Below are 16,836 nucleotides of genomic sequence, written 5' to 3'. Positions count from 1 at the left end.
TCATGAATGTACCTTAATGCACGATCACAGGGCTTTATAGTCCCATGACGTGCATCATCAGCTCCCTCATGCAAACTCGTTTTCTCCATTTTAAAACGCACAGAAAATGATAAAAGGGCAGCACTATCTTGTCGCTGGAAGGTCTTTGAAGAGCTTTGATGCAGTCGGTCCACAAAAACAGCAGAGCGCTCGTCTCACATAGAGGATCTGAAGCTACCGTAGTGTTTTTCTAGTAGAAAATAGTCAAGCACTGGTCATATCAAGTACTAGTAAAGGAGCTTTCGTTTTTCAAGTACAGCGTGTGCTTAAAACAGCAGATTGCCAAAGTGTTTCTGCAGCAAAAAAAAAACAAAAAACAGCAAAGTGCTCCTGTCATATAGAAAATCTCTGACTAGTAAAACAGGAGAGCAGCATGTCAAAGATAGTCCAAACAATGAGGATGGTTAGGATAAAGCACTTTAATGGCAGAGGAATATTAAACAGGAAACGATGACAACATTTAGTTTTGGACTTTACAAGGTGGAATATAAATGTACTGTAATTTGTTTTCCTTAAAAAAAAGAAGCATATTCCTTTACTGTATGTCACAATCAAATCCTTCATTTCCTGTCATTCAAAGCCAAAATAATCACACAGTATTTACGTTCAAACTTAGATATTGTCACCTATCATGCAGAATGGCTCGCATACACAAATATATGCTATGTATACTGTACTGCGTATGTATATACAGTATGTGTAGTTCACATACATGTTGCAGTATTGTATGCAGTGATGCTTTCAAGCCACAAACAAAGCAGAATAAATAAACACAAATAGAATAATATACATACAGTCATGGAAAAAAATGATTAGAGCACGCTTGTTTCTTAGGTTTATTGGTCCATTGTAACGCCAGGTACAAGTAAAGGTACTTTTGTTTGGACAAATATAATGACGATAACAAATACAGCTCATAAGAGTTGAATTTAAGAGCTGATGTCTAGCAACATCCATGCTTTTATTGATAATAACCACAATTACTTAAGTTCTTACATGAATATCTATTGCATTGTACTGCCAAAAAATAGATTTTTTGTTGTCATTGTGATATTTGTCCAAACAAATGTACCTTTTAGTTGTATCAGGCATTAAAATGAACAAGAAACTGAAGAAACCAGGGTGGTCTAATCCTTTTTTTCATGACTATATATATACAGTACATCCTGTATATACAGTATATTATACATACACATAGATATTAGGGGTGTCACAAGATCTCGCAATATTAAAACATGACAAATTTGTCGTTCAGAAAAAACAGTCTTGCGATAATAAGTACATGAATAACAACAAATGAAAATGAATTGGATCATTTTGTCGACCTCGATATAGTGCCCTGTGCATGCATGCCTGTTTTCCTCTTCTCTCACCTCCAAACAGGCAGGAAGAAGGTTCGCTTTGTGCTTCTTTTCGGCCCCTGGGCGCGTTTACTCTATGAAACAAAGGCTTGAATTAAGTGAGCCCGTCTCTGTGAGGGGAGGAGGCGGGGCCTCAAGCATACACACAGTAATGCAGGTATCGTAACATGATATATTATAACATATATCGTTGAAGTAATAATTTGGGGGACAATAAACATTTCAAAATGCACCTGCATTGTTTTTTGACTTAAATTAAAAAGTCAGTTTTTCCCATCAGTTGTACTTTTTTTTAAAATGAACGTTAAAATCTTGTTTTGTCTCATGGACCCAATCACGTGTATCGTCTCATCTCGTGAGCTGGGTGTCTCATGACACCCCTAATATATACTATATACATATACAGTACGTACAGTGGAAGTAGCTTATAAAAATAAAGTTATTGTATTGTTTTAGCAGTAAAAAGCTAAAGATATGGCTTAATAATAATCATCATCGGTGTATGCAACTTTGACAGTCACTCAGTGCAGGATACAAGGGTTAAAATGAACATAAATAAGAAAGTTCTCATGACAGTACAGCAGCATATATGGAACACACCATGAAGTGGTACAGTTTGGAAGTAGACCCCAAAATCTTTGCAATAATGTCAACTTTTAGTCGTTTTTGTTGGTTGTTTTTGGTGACTTAAATAATTTTTTTTTTGTTATTTAAAAAAAACAAATACTAAAACAATATCTCCATGTGGTCAACCAAAGAAATGTAAAGAAATGATTGTAAAAATTCCATGACGTCCAGTACATCCGGTATCAAAATTCAGTAGTTTGATTTGATTTGAGTTTTATTTTGTCAAATTGCAATGTCCGTAATAAATACAAACTATAAAAATAATGAAAAAAATGTATTGGTTGATCACTAATTTTCCCTATATGGAAATTTAGTCACATTAATAACATTAAAAATCACTGCCAAAGAGTAGTAATTTAGTTTTATTTTTGTTGTAGTCATTTAATTAATTTTATTAGTTTTAAATAACGAATGCATATATATATATACATATATATATATATATATATATACATATATATATATATATATATATATATATATATATATATATATATATATATATATATACATACACACACACTGGGTCCCCAACTTACGAACATCCAACTTGCGAACATTCGCAGATACGAACAAAAGCTGACTGGTCTATATTTTATTTTGCCTTGTATAGTCGCTCCATCAGTATTTATACTGCTACATGCTTGACCAGTAGAGGGCACTGTGACACTGCTAATGGGACCAACAGGTCGAGTAAGATGCTGGGGAGAGAAAGCTAAATTGTAGCTGTATGATGCAACCCGGACAGAGCCCGTGATTAAAGTTTATGAAGAATTAATAGGCCTGCTTAATTCTACACCACCCACAGAACACTACCTCTTTTAGAAGAGTCTAACCACCACCACCATTTGTCCTTTTTCAATAACTCCTCCTCCTTTTCCAGCACAACGACGTATGCTCGACCACTCCTCTTCAAAGGTAAATAACATTTATCATTACGTATTATTATATCATTTTTATTATTGTTTTTTTCATTAATTATCTTCGTTTAATATTACTACTACATCCATAATATTACATACATACATACGCATATACTGTATATGTATACACGTACATGTAGTACCTATATCATTGGTAATATTACCTTTTGTTCGACTTACGAACAAATAGACTTGCAAACGGTCGTCTGGAACCAATTGTGTTCGTAAGTTGGGGACCTAGTGTAATTTAAAATATTGACTAATGGGTCACTAATTTACCCTATTTGGTGAATCAAGGACATTTAGTCAAATTAATATTAAAAATCCATGATTGGTAATTTATTGTCTTTTAGGTCTCATAAAAGAGTGATTAGTTTTATTTTATAACAATTTTACTTTTAAAAATGTAAAATGGATTAGTTTGTCATAATATTGTAATATATTTTACATCTTTTTTTAATTAATTAATAAAAAAAGATCAAATGTTAAATACATGAAAATGTAAAAAAAAAGGCTGTCAAATGATTAAAATTTGTCATCTGATTAATCACAGTTTTCAAATTAATTAATTATGGTTAATCACCATTTGCATCTATGTCTGAAATATGCCCATAGATTAAAAGAAAGACAGGACAGGATGATATATAATTGTATATGAAGTATAGCAAAAAAACTGAGGCTCCCTGTATTGTACATGCTTTGTTTGTTATGATTTTCTGCTAAATTATCATGAGAACAGTCAGCGGTTCAAAGTAGGTGAGTCGTCATGCAAACAAACAACAAACAGTAGCTCATTCAGGAGTCAGAGATCGCTGTAAAGCTTTTAGGTGTTTCATTGTATGGCATCACACAAGCACACGGACATAAGGGACATGACGGGTGTTCTATAACATGACGGCAAGGCATTTAGTCATTGTTATCGTAGATTTACAACGTATTCTTTTTTTTTTTAATTAAAAAAGGCGTGCCCTCTTCTTCAAGTCGTTCCTCTTCCACAGGGCCAGGCGGTCAAAGTGTTCCAAATTCATTCCAAACACCCTCTGGAAGTCTTCGGGCGATAGGTGGCGCTAAAAAACACAATACAAACAAGTTGACTTGATATGAGAGTGTGGAAGAGACAGTAGGAAACAGGATAGTGCACCAGAGGCCAGGGTCCTGTACGACGAAGAAGGATTTCTCCTTATCCTGGATAACGTTGAAGATTAAGTCCGGATATGCCGTACTACAAAACTGGTTCACTTATTAGCATCGTAACCATGGTAATTTATATGATGATGTTAACCTGCCTGCAAGTAGGTTAGGTTCAGGCAATACAAGGTCAGAGCCAAATGGCAAGGGTCTGAGATTAATTTCACTTTTACTGTATGTACAGGAACAACCGAACATGTGTAATCAAATAAAATACTTGAAAATGCAAACTATTCTCTGTCCTTTTATGTGCACTGTTAGCACACTGTTTCACCGTGTCTCATTTAAAACATATGACCCCAAAAGCTGAGGTAAAGCAGTCCATCCGACCTATCCTTGAAATCCTTGCTAACTCTTCCGATCTCGTCAATCTTCACAGGCTTGTCAATGAACAGGACGTCATTTTTTCAGAGACAACTGATTTGTCAGTAGGTGGTGCTTTGATCGGCTCTGATCTCTTATCCCTGAGTATAATCTTCTGTGGCACAGGTTAGCGCTAACCAGCTGTGTAGTACAACATATCAGGAGTTAATCCACAAACTGCTCCTGGATAAGAAGAAATCCTGCTTCATAGTACAGGCCTCCGGACAGGTGGAAAAGGGCCAGCGTAGGACGGCAACAACCTACCAACGAGCAAATTTGAGGAAAGAAACTAAAAATAAGCAAAATATTTAGTCGAAAGCTGGGGCCGCAAGATGGTCGGTGCCGGTCGTGGCGACAAGCCGCGAACCCGATGGTGGACACCAGAGTTCAGGTCTGCCGTCAAGCTGTAGAAGGAGTCCTATTGAGCATGGATGGCGTGTGGGGCTCCTGAAGCAGCTGACAGGTACTGGCAGACCAAGCCGCATGTGGGTTTGGCGGTGGTCGAAGCAAAAACTCAAGTGTGGGAGGAGTTAGGTGAGGCCATGGTGCACGATTTTTGGTCGAAGGGGTTCTGGCAAACCGCCCGAAGCCTCGGAAAGGGGAATCAGTGCCCGGGCCACACTGTTTAAAGTGGGGATGGAGGCTTGCTGACCTTGACTGAGGATACAGTCGGATGGTGGAAGGAATACTTTTGAGGCCCTTCTCTATCCCACTGACATACCTCCCATAGAGTCTGAGGACACGAACGTGGACAGTTCCATCACTGAGTTTCGCCCTCAGTTCCTCAAGGCTCTGGATGTTGAGGGGCTGTCTTGGCTGACACGTGTCTTCAACATTGCGTGGAAGTCGGGAACAGTACCTCTGAACTGGCAGGACGGGGTGGGTAGTCCCCCTTTTCAAGAACGGAAGCCCGAGGGTGCGTTCCAACTACACGAATGTGTCCCTCGTGGTATCCTGTGGGGGGTGCTGCGGGAATATGGGATTGGTGGCGCTACTACGTGCCATTCAGTCCTTGTACAACCGGAGCAGGAGCCTGGTTTGCATTGCCAATAGTGAGTCAAGCCTGTTTCCGGTAAATGTTGGCCTCTGCCAAGGCTGCCCTTTGTCACCAATTCTGTTCATAATTTTCATGGACAGAATTTCTACGCACAGCCAAGGCATCGAGAAGGTCCCATTTGGGGGCCTTAGGATCTCTTCTCTGCTATTTGCAGACGATGTGGTCCTGATGGCCTCATCGGGCTGTGACCTTCAGCGTTTACTGGGGCAGTTTGCAGTGTGAAACTTCTGGGATGAGACTCAGCACCTTCAAATCCGCGGCCATGGTTCTCAGTCAGAAAAGGGTGTTCTGCATCCTCCGGGTTGGGAGTGAGGTTTTGTCCCAGGTGGAGGAGTTCAAGTATCTCGGGGTCTTGTTCACGAGTGAGGGAAGGTTGGCGCGTGAGGTTGACAGGCAGATCGGCGTAGCGTCTGCAGTAATGCGGTCGCTGTACTGGACCGTCGTGGTGAAGATAGAACTGATCCGGAAGGCAAAGCTCTCAATTTACCATTCGATCTATGTTCCCACCCTCACCTATGGTCATGAGCTTTGGGTTGTGACCGAAAGAACGAGATTGCGGATACAAGCGGCTGAAATGAGTTTCCTCCGTTGGGTAGCTGGACTCACCCTAAGAGATAGGGTGAGGAGCTCATTCGGGAGAGGCCCAAAAATATCTATACACTAAAAGTGCATGAAATGTAATTTTCAATGTGAGAAAATTACATACAGAAAGAAAATACAGAATTTTCTGTAAATATACAGAAAAACGTAGGGAAAATATATGGAAAAACACCCAAATTTGCCTGAATACAGACAAAATGAAAACAATTTTGTTTCCAAAGTGGGAAACTTTCAATGGGAATTAACTGGAATATATGGGAATATGTAGGAATTTACTGAAATACTAAAAAGATTACAAAATTGAGTTTAGAATTTCTCCAATGACTGTTTGAACTATGAGGGGAAACATGAATATATTGGAATGTCCAAAAATGAGTTTTCAAAATAGGAAAATTGACCTGGAAATTATGAAAAATGATACCATATGATAACTGAGTTAAATTAAAGGGAATTCTCTGAAATGTTCCATGGGAATTCACTGGATAAATCTGATATTCCAAAAATTAATTATACACAAAAAAAGTAAAAATAAAATCAAATTAAATGAAAATACATTCAATCAATCAATATTCAATAAATGTTGACATTGACTCATTTTTTGGGGGGAGAAGAGAATTTTCTACCCACCTCAAGTCGGGTGCGATCGATGTCTCTGGGAAGTTTCACTTTCACTCTGTTTGTTACTGCCAGCATTTCATAAGGGTACACCTGCAGCAAATGGAAAAATATATATTTTAATATTTTATTTTATTTGAAATATTCTCCAAAAATATGCTTACTAATAATAATATTTAGTATAATTTAAGAAATTTAAATCTTACCTTGTATTCTGGGAAAAAGAAAGGACAAATGTGAGAATTGGTGAACATAGTGAGACAATAAATTAAGGTAATGACATTTAAAACCCAGTAGAGGAAGCCCGAGCACACACAAAAAAAGAAATGTTTACAGCGATACCTTTCCTTTCCTTTTCACTATTAATTCATTCTAGAAGGTTCGACCAAAACTGAAACGTGCAAAAGCTGGAGCAACTTTTCACACAGGAAACCATGTAAATCAATTCCAGACACCCAAAAATACTAATTCTCAAGGCACTCTTTACTTATTACAACAAGACTCAATGTACCAAAGGGCAATAATGTACGATAACTGAGACAGTGTACACATTTTGATGAAAATCTCCAGCAAAAACCTAATCATACGAAAACGAGGGCGTTTGAAGTCCGAGGTTTGACCGTATTTACCTCTCATGCCTCCCCAGCTTTGGGAGTCTGGATCAGCGTCATCCTCCGCCATCTCAGCAGCCTGTTAAAAAACACATAAGTAGTATAGCATTCTAATCTATTGGAATTCATAGCAATATGTGGGAAAATGACGGGGAAAAACTACAAATTTGAAAGTGGAAAACATTCCATGGAAATAACAAATATTTTACAATGGTAGAAATGAACAAAAATTTAAAAAAATTAAAGTAGGGAATGTTCCATGAAAATTACAGAAATTAATGGGAATTCAATAAAAAGGTGCAAATTAGAATTTTTAAAATAGAAAGCGTTCCATGGGAAATAACAAATATTTGGGGACATTATAGAAGTATATGATAAATAAGCTAAAATTGTACCAGGTTAAATTTTTTAAGTAGGAAACATTTCATGGAACACAAAACAAAAATGAACGACTAAACGATAAATAGGAACTGAATTTTCAAAGTGGCCGCACAGGGGCCGAGTGGTTAGCATGTTGGCCACACAGTCGGGAGATCTGGAAGGTTTGGTTCGAATCTCAGTCGGGCATCTCTGTGTGGAGTTTGCATGTTCTCCCCATGCGTGGTTTCTTCCCACATTGCAAAAACATGCATGTTAGGTTAATTGGTGACTCTAAATTGTCCATAGGTATGAATGTGGTGTTATTGGTTGTTTGTCTATATGTGCCCTGTGATTAGCTAGCGACCAGTCCAGGGTGTACCCCGCCTCTTGGCCAAAGTCAGCTAGGACAGATTCCAGCATACCCCCGCGACCCGAGTGAAGATTAAGCGACATAGAAAATGAATGAATAAATTAATTTTCTAAGTGGATAATCTTCCATAGTTTAATTAAAAATGTAATTTTAAAATGACAAGAATTGGTGAAAGTACACAAAAAACTTCCAAAATCCAGTTTTTAACGGCGGAAACCTTTTTTGGCAAATAACTTAAATATTTGGTAAAATTGCAGACATTTAGGAAAATTAATAAAAATGTATGCATTTGAATTGAACAGCAATACAGTTGTTCCTCGCTACCTTGCGGTTCAAACATCGCTCCTTCGCTCTATCATGGTTTTTCAAAAATTAATTAATGAATTCATAAATGATTGCTGTTTTGTGGTTGACTTTGGCCTGTTATTAGTCCAAAAATATTGAAAGACAAGTCATATGTAGTATTCTGGTTACAAGTCATCAGTAATGTTACATTAATGAGACATTGCCCGACATTAAATTAACTTAACACTGCATGTAGTCAGCCATGGCATGTCCGACATGATAGAGCGAAAAAAAGTTTTCCTCCCATCCCGTGTGAAAGTGGTACGTTTTTGGCTTCTTACTTTGTCCTTCTTCCCCACTCAGTTTGAACACTTTCTTAAGTTTCGAACACATAAACTGGCTAACTAGTTAACTCGGTAGCTTGCTATATGCTATGAGCGACGGCCATCGTTTATTTCCCTGCAGTGATCCCATACCCTGCGTATTAGTGTTGCGCAATGTGGGTAAAAACAAAGACTAATAGGAGTGTAAAGGTGACTATAGGGGTGTTATTCCATGTCTACAGGGCCCTATAATGGTAAAAACCGTATTTAGAAAGTCATAAACAGGTTTCCTATGTGCTAACTACAAAAATATTACGTCTATTAATATTGAATCCTACTTTGCAAAATTCACTTATTGCGATCGGGTCTGGAACCAATAAATTGCGATAAACGAGGGACGACTGTATATGGAAATTTATGGAAATGTTACATTTTATAATACTTCAAAATCACATCAACAATCTAGCATTATTAGCTAATAGTGGTAGCTCACCTTGTCGATGCCATTCCTTCCATAACCGGGCAAAGACGCAAATTTATTATGAGGGAAACCTGACAAAATGTAATAGTAAAAGTTAATATTTTATTATCTAAGAGTTGTCAATTTGCGGCGTATTGCCGGAGCGTACTCACTTGGCTTTGAGGTTTTCATTGGCAAACTACATGTTGACTTGCGTGGGTCGAGATCTTCTGGAATCATCTGTCCATCCGTCATCCAACTGGTCCTCTAAAATAGAATGGAAGAGACTTAAGGTGAGTTGTCAAAGTTCGTCACCATGCCACGCCCTCACACACATTGACGAAAATTCTAAATATTCTCAGTTTAGCATCGTCCGTCTGTCTAGTAAATGTGGTCCTAATTTTGCTGCAATCAGCCAAAAAAAAGTTTGCTTTTGAAAGACACCTACAGACCCTTTCCAAAAAATTAGAATGTCATGGAAAAGTTGTTTAATTTCCATAATTCCATTCAAAAAGTTAAACTTTCATAGATTATAGATTCAGGGCCCACAATTTAAACGATTTCAAGTATTTATTTGTTTATTTTTATGTAATTTGGGCTTCCAGCTCATAAAACCCATGAAAACAGGAATTCAAAAAATTTGAATACTGTGAAGAAATCACCATTTAATTTTCAGTTTTTGCAGGAAAAAAAAGAAAGAAATTAGGATCACATCAAATCAATCAAAATATGGTACTTTCAAAACGATCTGTCAATCTTCAATACTTGGTTGGGAATCCCTTTGCCTTAATCACTGCCTCGATGCCACGTGGCATTGAAGCAATCAGCCTGTGGCATTGCCTGGGAGTTATGGAAGCCCAGATTTCCTTGATGCTTGCTGTTAGCTCTTCTTTGTTGTTGGGTCTGGTGCCCCTCATTTTCCTCTTGAGAATACCCCATAGATTCTCAATGGGGTTTAGGTCCGGTGAGTTGGCTGGCCAGTCAAGCACTGTGATGGCATGGGCATCAAACCAGGTTTTGGTGCTTCTGGCGGTATGGGCAGGGGCCAGGTCCTGCTGGAAGATGAAATCTGCATCTCCATACAGATCCTCAGCAGAAGGAATCATGAAGTCCTCTAAAACATTCTGGTAGACTGTTGCGGTGACCTTGGATTTAAGAAAGCAGAGTTTACCAACACCTGCACCGGACATTGCACCCCAAATCATGACGGACTGTGGATATTTCACACTGGACCTCAGGCAGCTTGGGTTCTGTTCCTCACCCGTCTTCCTCCAAACCCTTGACCTTGATTCCCAAATGAAAGACACACTTTACTTTCATGGAAAAAGAGGACCTTGGACCACTGGCCAACAGTCCAGTCCTTCTTCTCCTTGGCCCAGTGGAGACGCTTCCTACGTTGGCTCAGGTTCAGGTTCAGAAGCGGCTTGACCCGAGGAACCCGACAGTTGTAGCCCATCTCCCGGATGCGTCTGAATGCCTCGTTCCACTCTTTCTGGATCTCTGCCAGATTCTTGAATCTTCCCTGTTTGATAATCCGCTGAAGCCCACGGTCATCTCTTTTGCTGGTGCATCTTCTCCTGCCACATTTTGCCCTTCCTCTAGACCCTTTCATGACTTCCTCTAGCACTCTGTGAACAACCAGCCTCCTTAGCTATGAACTTTTGTGGCTTACCCTTACTATGGAGGGTATCAATGATGGTCTTCTGGCCAGTTGTCATGTCTGCAGTCTTCCCCATATTGAACCAAAATGAGACAATTGAACCAAACTGAAGCAATTTAATGACACCTGGGGAAGCCTGTGCAGGTGATTTGACTTTAGTAGATGATTAGTGTGTGACACTCAGTTTAAAACATTCATGCCCTGCAAAATTTGGGCTGATTTCTTCACAGTATTCTAATTTTTTGAATTCCTGTTTTCGTGGGTTTAATGAGCTGGAAGCCCAAATTACATAAAAATAAACAAATAAATACTTGAAATCATTTCAATTGTGGGCCCTGAATCTATAATCTATGAAAGTTTAACTTTTTGAATGGAATTATGGAAATTAAACAACTTTTCTATGACATTCTAATTTTTTGGAAAGGGTCTGTATATGTATCAGTTACCGTTAATGTTGAAATAAAACGCACTCTCTTTACTGATTTAAATGCCGAAACTGGGGTAGATCATCAGATTTTTGTATGATTATATTGTATGATATATTGACTTGTGGCTTGCTTGATTCTCAGCACGGTGACTTAGGACTTGCTTGAGACTTGAAGGTTATGACTTGAGACTTGCTTGTGAAATGAATGACTTACTCCCACGTCTGGCATTTAAGATTTAGAAATGAAAGATACAGGTAGACTATAGCATTGACTGTGTTCAAACACACACTGTAAATACAGTATAAGCAGCATCTTAATACTAAGAACATCCTTTCAAGTCAGTGACGCACATGGACATTAAACATGATGGATACAGTGGTGTGCAAGTGTTGGCCTCCTTGCTGATTTCTTATTTTTTTGCATGTTTGTCACACCTAAATGTTTCAGATCATCAAACAAATAAATATAGGCAGTGACAACACAACTGAACACAAAATGCAGTTTTTAAATGAAACTTTATTAGTGAGGGAGAAAAAAAATCCAAACCAACATGGCCCTGTGTGAAAAAGTGATTGCCCCCTAAAGCTAATAACTGGTTGGGCCCCCCTTAGCAGCAACAACTGCAATCAAGCGTTTGTGATAACTTGCAATGAGTCTCTTACAGCGCTGTGGAGGAATTTTGTCCCACTCATCTTTGCAGAATTGTTGTCATTCAGCCACATTGGAGGGTTTTCCAGCATGAAGTGCCTTTTTAAGGTCATGCCACAGCATCTCAATAGGATTCAGGTCAGGACTTTGACTAGGCCACTCCAAAGTCTTCATTTTGTTTTTCTTCAGCCATTCAGAGGTGGACTTGCTGGTGTGTTTTGGATCATTGTCCTGCTGCAGAACCCAAGTTGGTTTCAGCTTGAGGTCACAAACAGATGGACGGACATTCTCCTTCTGGATGTTTTGGTAGACAGCAGAATTCATGGTTCCATTTATCACAGCAAGTCTTCCAGGTCCTGAAGCAGCAAAACAGCCCCAGACCATCACACTACCACCACCATATTTTACTGTTGGTATGATGTTCTTTTTCTGAAATGCGGTGTTACTTTTACGCCAGATGTAATGGGACACACACCTTACCGAAAGTTCAACTTTCGTCTTGTCAAACCACAGAGTATTTTCCCAAAGGTTTTGGGGATCATCGGGATGTTTTCTGGCAAAATTGAAAAAAGCCTTAATGTTCTTTTTGTTCAGCAGTGGTTCGTGGTCTTGGAACTCTGCCATGCAGGCCGTTTTTGCCCAGTGTCTTTCTTATGGTGGAGTCATGAACGCTGACCTTAACTGAGGCAAGTGAGGCTTGCAGTTCTTTGGATGTTGTTGTGGGGTCTTTTGTGACCTCTTGGATGAGTCATCACTGCGCTCTTGTGGTCATTTTGGTTGGCCGGCCACTCCTGGGAAGGTTCACCACTGTTCCATGTTTTTGCCATTTGTGGATAATGGCTCTCACTGTGGTTTGCTGGAGTCCCTAAGCTTTAGAAATCTCTTAATAACCTTTTCCTGACTGATAGATTTCAATTAATCTCAGTTCAGCTATGTTTTAACGGGTGGCAATCACTTTATCACATAGGGCCGTGTAATTTTTTTTCTCCCTTAATAATAAAACGTTTCATTTAAAAATTGCATTTTGTGTTCAGTTGTGTTGTCATTGACTAACATTTTAATTAGTTTGATGATCTAAAACATTTAAGTGTGACAAACATGCAAAAAAATAAGAAATCGGGAAGGGGGCCAACACTTTTTCACACCACCGTATATTTCCAAGTATGTCACTTGAGCCACTGAAAATGAAATGGAGATGATCAACATAATTGTACCTATGATTTAATTCCTAAATGGTATGCGCTTTATTTTTGTCAATAGAAAAAAAATGCTGGTTAAATTTACAGTAGCAGTCAAATGTTGGGACGTACTTACTGATGTATTCAAACTACTTCAAAACAAGCATTTAATTCAATTTCGAGTCAAAATATTTGATTCAAATACTATAAAAATCTGTTTGTTTAGATGGAGGTCATTGTAATCCGCAAGATTGAATCGAGACAACAGGACTCTGACTATAAAACTTGTTTCACACAAACAAAAAAAGCAAAAGCAAAAAACCCAATAACAGTTGGTTCGTACAAGATGCCCCTTATTTATTTTTCAGGGCGACCCTAGGCACCAGGAGCTGCATTTTCTGCATTTACTGGGAGTTTCTTGGGCTTTTTTCGAGTCAGACAACTTTTTTCACATGGCCAACATGGGTTCTTGAGACTCTTGAGACTGAAGGGAAACGTTTTCAGGTCAAAACGGCAAAGTATTTTATTGTTTCAGCGTTTCATCCACGTGGAAACGGCATTCTGGGTGACCTGAAACTGTATATTTTGAAAACGGCTTCCAGGGGGGAAAAATACCAAAACGCTGGCTTGTCGTTTCCGTGTAGTCAAGCGAACCGCTGCGTTATGAAAACGATGAGGTCACTGACCCATCGCCATCGTGCGACCAGAGGGGAGCTTTTTACGACAAGCCAACATAATATTATTAAGAGTATTATAAAAGAGTATTTCAACTGGCATGACTCACCCCAGTCGACATTCCCCTGATATTTTGCTGTCTTATTCTCCAAAATGGATCGTAGAAGTAATTCCACTTTGTCATAAGTCTAGATGAGCCTTGGAAACTGAAAGAAGACGGACTTATGTCCCTGTTCAGGTCAAAACGGCAAAGTATTTCATTGTTTCAGCCTTTCACCCACAAGGAAACGGCGTTCTGGGTGACCTAAAGGGGTATTTTTTGAAAACTTCCAGAGTGGCAAAATCTGAAAACGGCGGATTGTCGTTACTGTGTGGACAAGCAACCCGCTTCTTTCTGAAAACGTGACGCCACCGACCCGTCGCCGTCATGAGACCACAAGTGAGCTTTGTCGACAAGCCAACATAATATCTGAGTATTTCCACTGGCATGACTCACCCCAGTCGAAATTCTCCTGATATTTTGTTGTCTTATACTCCAAAATGACTCGCATAAGTGCTTCCACTTCGTCGTAAGTCTAGACAAAGCGAACGACGACGGACTTATCTGCATGCATTCTTTCTTCTTCTATAGTTTGATGTGTCACGTGGTTCCATCTGTGCGTCTGTTCACAGCGCCACACGGAGGTGTGCCTTGTGTATTACGCATTTTTTTACTAATCCGGCACAGTGTAGACGAAGTTTTTTCAGCCTGCCAAAAAAAATCCCAGGAACATTTCCGTGTGAGGACCTAATGACTACTCACCTTGCTATCCTCGCCATCCTGCCAGGAAGTTCTAGAGGCTGAAAAACAGTAGAATGTTACAAATATGAACTTGTTAGTTCTGTGTTTTATTTTATTTTTTAAATATTGACATTATCATAAAATGTGCTTTAATTAGTATAAATTAACTAAAGATACGTTAAAAGTGGGAAACCTTCCACTGTAATTTCTGCGAATTGCTTATGACAATAAAAGTGCCTCCTGACAAAGATGATGCATTTTCATAACCGCATCAAATAACCACACAGTAATTTAGACTAACATGATATAAAAACATTTTTTTAAAGACGCTCATTCTGCTAGCCCAATTCTGGTAAAGAATCCTGCTGCTTGAGCGTTGACGAGGATACATAAGTGCGGAAAAGTTTGCATGCAAGAGAGGAAAAGTTAACATTATAATCCAGGAAGTGGACTGTACCATGCTGTTTGTAGATGGGGGGTTTTCTATAGATATTATCTTTGACCACAGGCTCTGAAAACGGGAATACAGGCAGAGAGGGACATGAAAAATTTGACCAAAAAGAAGCAAAAAAAGGAGAGAAAAGGAGAGACAAGAGGGAAGAAGAACGGAGGAAAAAGAAGAATGAGTTAGTGGTTATTTTTGAAGGGGTCACATGCAAAATGTGATGTAGAAATATTACCATTCATTGTTATAGAAGAGAATTAACAAATCCAACCTCATAAGACCCTTTCATGACTTAAGTGGAGTCCATAATTCATAGTAATTAACAGTAATAAGTACAGGAAATGTTAATACGTTAACATGAATAAATAAACATTTTCAAATGAATAGCTTCAAAAATTGAAAAAAAAAATCAAAGAGGTATAAACAATAATATATGGGGAAAACAGTGGGTAATAACATTTTTCATAAAATTAATGAACTTAAAAGTAATAATTTACTGACATTTATGGAAATACCCCATTTTTTAAATTTAATAAACTAACACTTAACAAACTTTTTCCCAAATAAAAGGAATGAACTAGAAAGTAGCTGAAAAGGAGAAAAATTGTATTTTGGGGAAGAAGCAATAATGTATAGGGGAAAACTCTAATAATAATAATAATAATAATAATAATGGATTAGATTCTAAGTAGTACTTTTAAAGGTACTCAGTGTACTCCTCAGTCACACACTGGTGGTGGCAAACTGCATCTGTTGCCACAGCGGCCGTTGTAAAAATAAATAAATAAATAAATTCCCCAAAATAAAATGCATGAATAAACTGTAACAATTTCATATTTTCTTTCAAATAACAGAGATAAACTAAAAAGTAGGAAACGTTTTATTTTCAACAAAAATATTTTGGGAAAATTATATCCATTTTAAGTGAATAAACTAGTAAAATTTCATTTTCATGGGAATTAAGAGGAACAAATGTGAATTGATAGAAATAGCATGAAAAATATCCCCAAAAATATTCTGGCCTACCTGGTATGTGGAAATGGCGAGGGGCAGCCACATACGTCGACCCGGAGGAAGGGGATTTTCCGTCAGAGTAGGCGGATAAGCTGGGGGTACTCCGACCACTTTCGCTTCCTCCAAGTCGGGAACATGAAACACAGAAAGAAAATGAATACATTTGCCCGTGTATATGTTCAAATCGAGTACAACGTCACAGGAAAGACTGGAAAAACCATACATCCAATGCAAGTCAACCACAAAAACGTACTGTGCATGATTTAGTTAACACACAGCAAACAATGTAAGGTGATGCAAAAACTCTGTTATGCCCCCGTGGGTGGTGGCTCCGCGTGTGGGGGTGATCCACGTCCTCAAGAGAATTGCCGTAAACAGGAAACAGCTACTGCCATTGTGACCGGCAATGTGCCACGCCTGTCTCTCGTTGAGCCGTACAAAATGTTTGCCTGAAAGTATGTTATGCTAATTATGCGTCAACGGTTTCAATGGAATGTACCTGTAAATGTCTAATTAGTCATGTAAATCGCTATTGTATGTAAGTCATACCTGACATGCTTAATTTCTGAATGTTCAGTTTTATAGCGCTTCAAAGTAAAAGCTTCTAAGTGGAACTCAACCGGAGTCTTTATTGAGAACCTGTTAACTATCTGCTGAGCTACACAGTAGAGGCCAAACGTTAGCGGCAGCAGAACAACATTGATACTGAAAGTACCCCCCGAGCGTGTGCCCACAAAGCCTCCTATGGTAATTTGTACCTGTAATCTTGTCCTTGACCACAGGTGAGGGTAACCCGTAACTTCACCATGAAAGAGCAACAGTTCA

General features: G+C 38.6%; 1 protein-coding gene across 5 annotated transcripts in view; it reads right to left on the bottom strand.

The window, feature by feature from the left end:
- Nucleotides 1-420: 420 nt before the first annotated feature.
- The window catches only part of ablim2 (actin binding LIM protein family, member 2), a 59,588-nt gene continuing 43,172 nt past the window's right edge, over nucleotides 421-16,836 (bottom strand). For 3 of the 5 annotated variants that reach the window (XR_008566258.1, XR_008566257.1, XR_008566260.1), the window contains exons 13-20: nucleotides 16,024-16,131; nucleotides 15,010-15,063; nucleotides 14,574-14,611; nucleotides 9,356-9,449; nucleotides 9,216-9,274; nucleotides 7,403-7,463; nucleotides 6,786-6,987; nucleotides 421-4,017 (exon numbers count right to left, since the gene is read on the bottom strand). Coding sequence is in view for 1 of the 5 variants with exons in the window: in XM_054753704.1 (XP_054609679.1) it covers nucleotides 3,904-4,017; nucleotides 6,786-6,866; nucleotides 6,980-6,987; nucleotides 7,403-7,463; nucleotides 9,216-9,274; nucleotides 9,356-9,449; nucleotides 14,574-14,611; nucleotides 15,010-15,063; nucleotides 16,024-16,131 (617 nt within the window). In the remaining 4 variants the exon portion in view is untranslated. The remainder of the gene's footprint in view (nucleotides 4,018-6,785; nucleotides 6,988-7,402; nucleotides 7,464-9,215; nucleotides 9,275-9,355; nucleotides 9,450-14,573; nucleotides 14,612-15,009; nucleotides 15,064-16,023; nucleotides 16,132-16,836) is intronic. The other 2 variants (XM_054753704.1, XR_008566259.1) reach the window with 2 other exon arrangements.

The sequence above is a fragment of the Dunckerocampus dactyliophorus genome, chromosome 15, assembly GCF_027744805.1.
Source record: "Dunckerocampus dactyliophorus isolate RoL2022-P2 chromosome 15, RoL_Ddac_1.1, whole genome shotgun sequence".
NCBI lineage: Eukaryota > Metazoa > Chordata > Actinopteri > Syngnathiformes > Syngnathidae > Dunckerocampus > Dunckerocampus dactyliophorus.
This window is presented reverse-complemented; position numbering and strand designations above follow the sequence as displayed.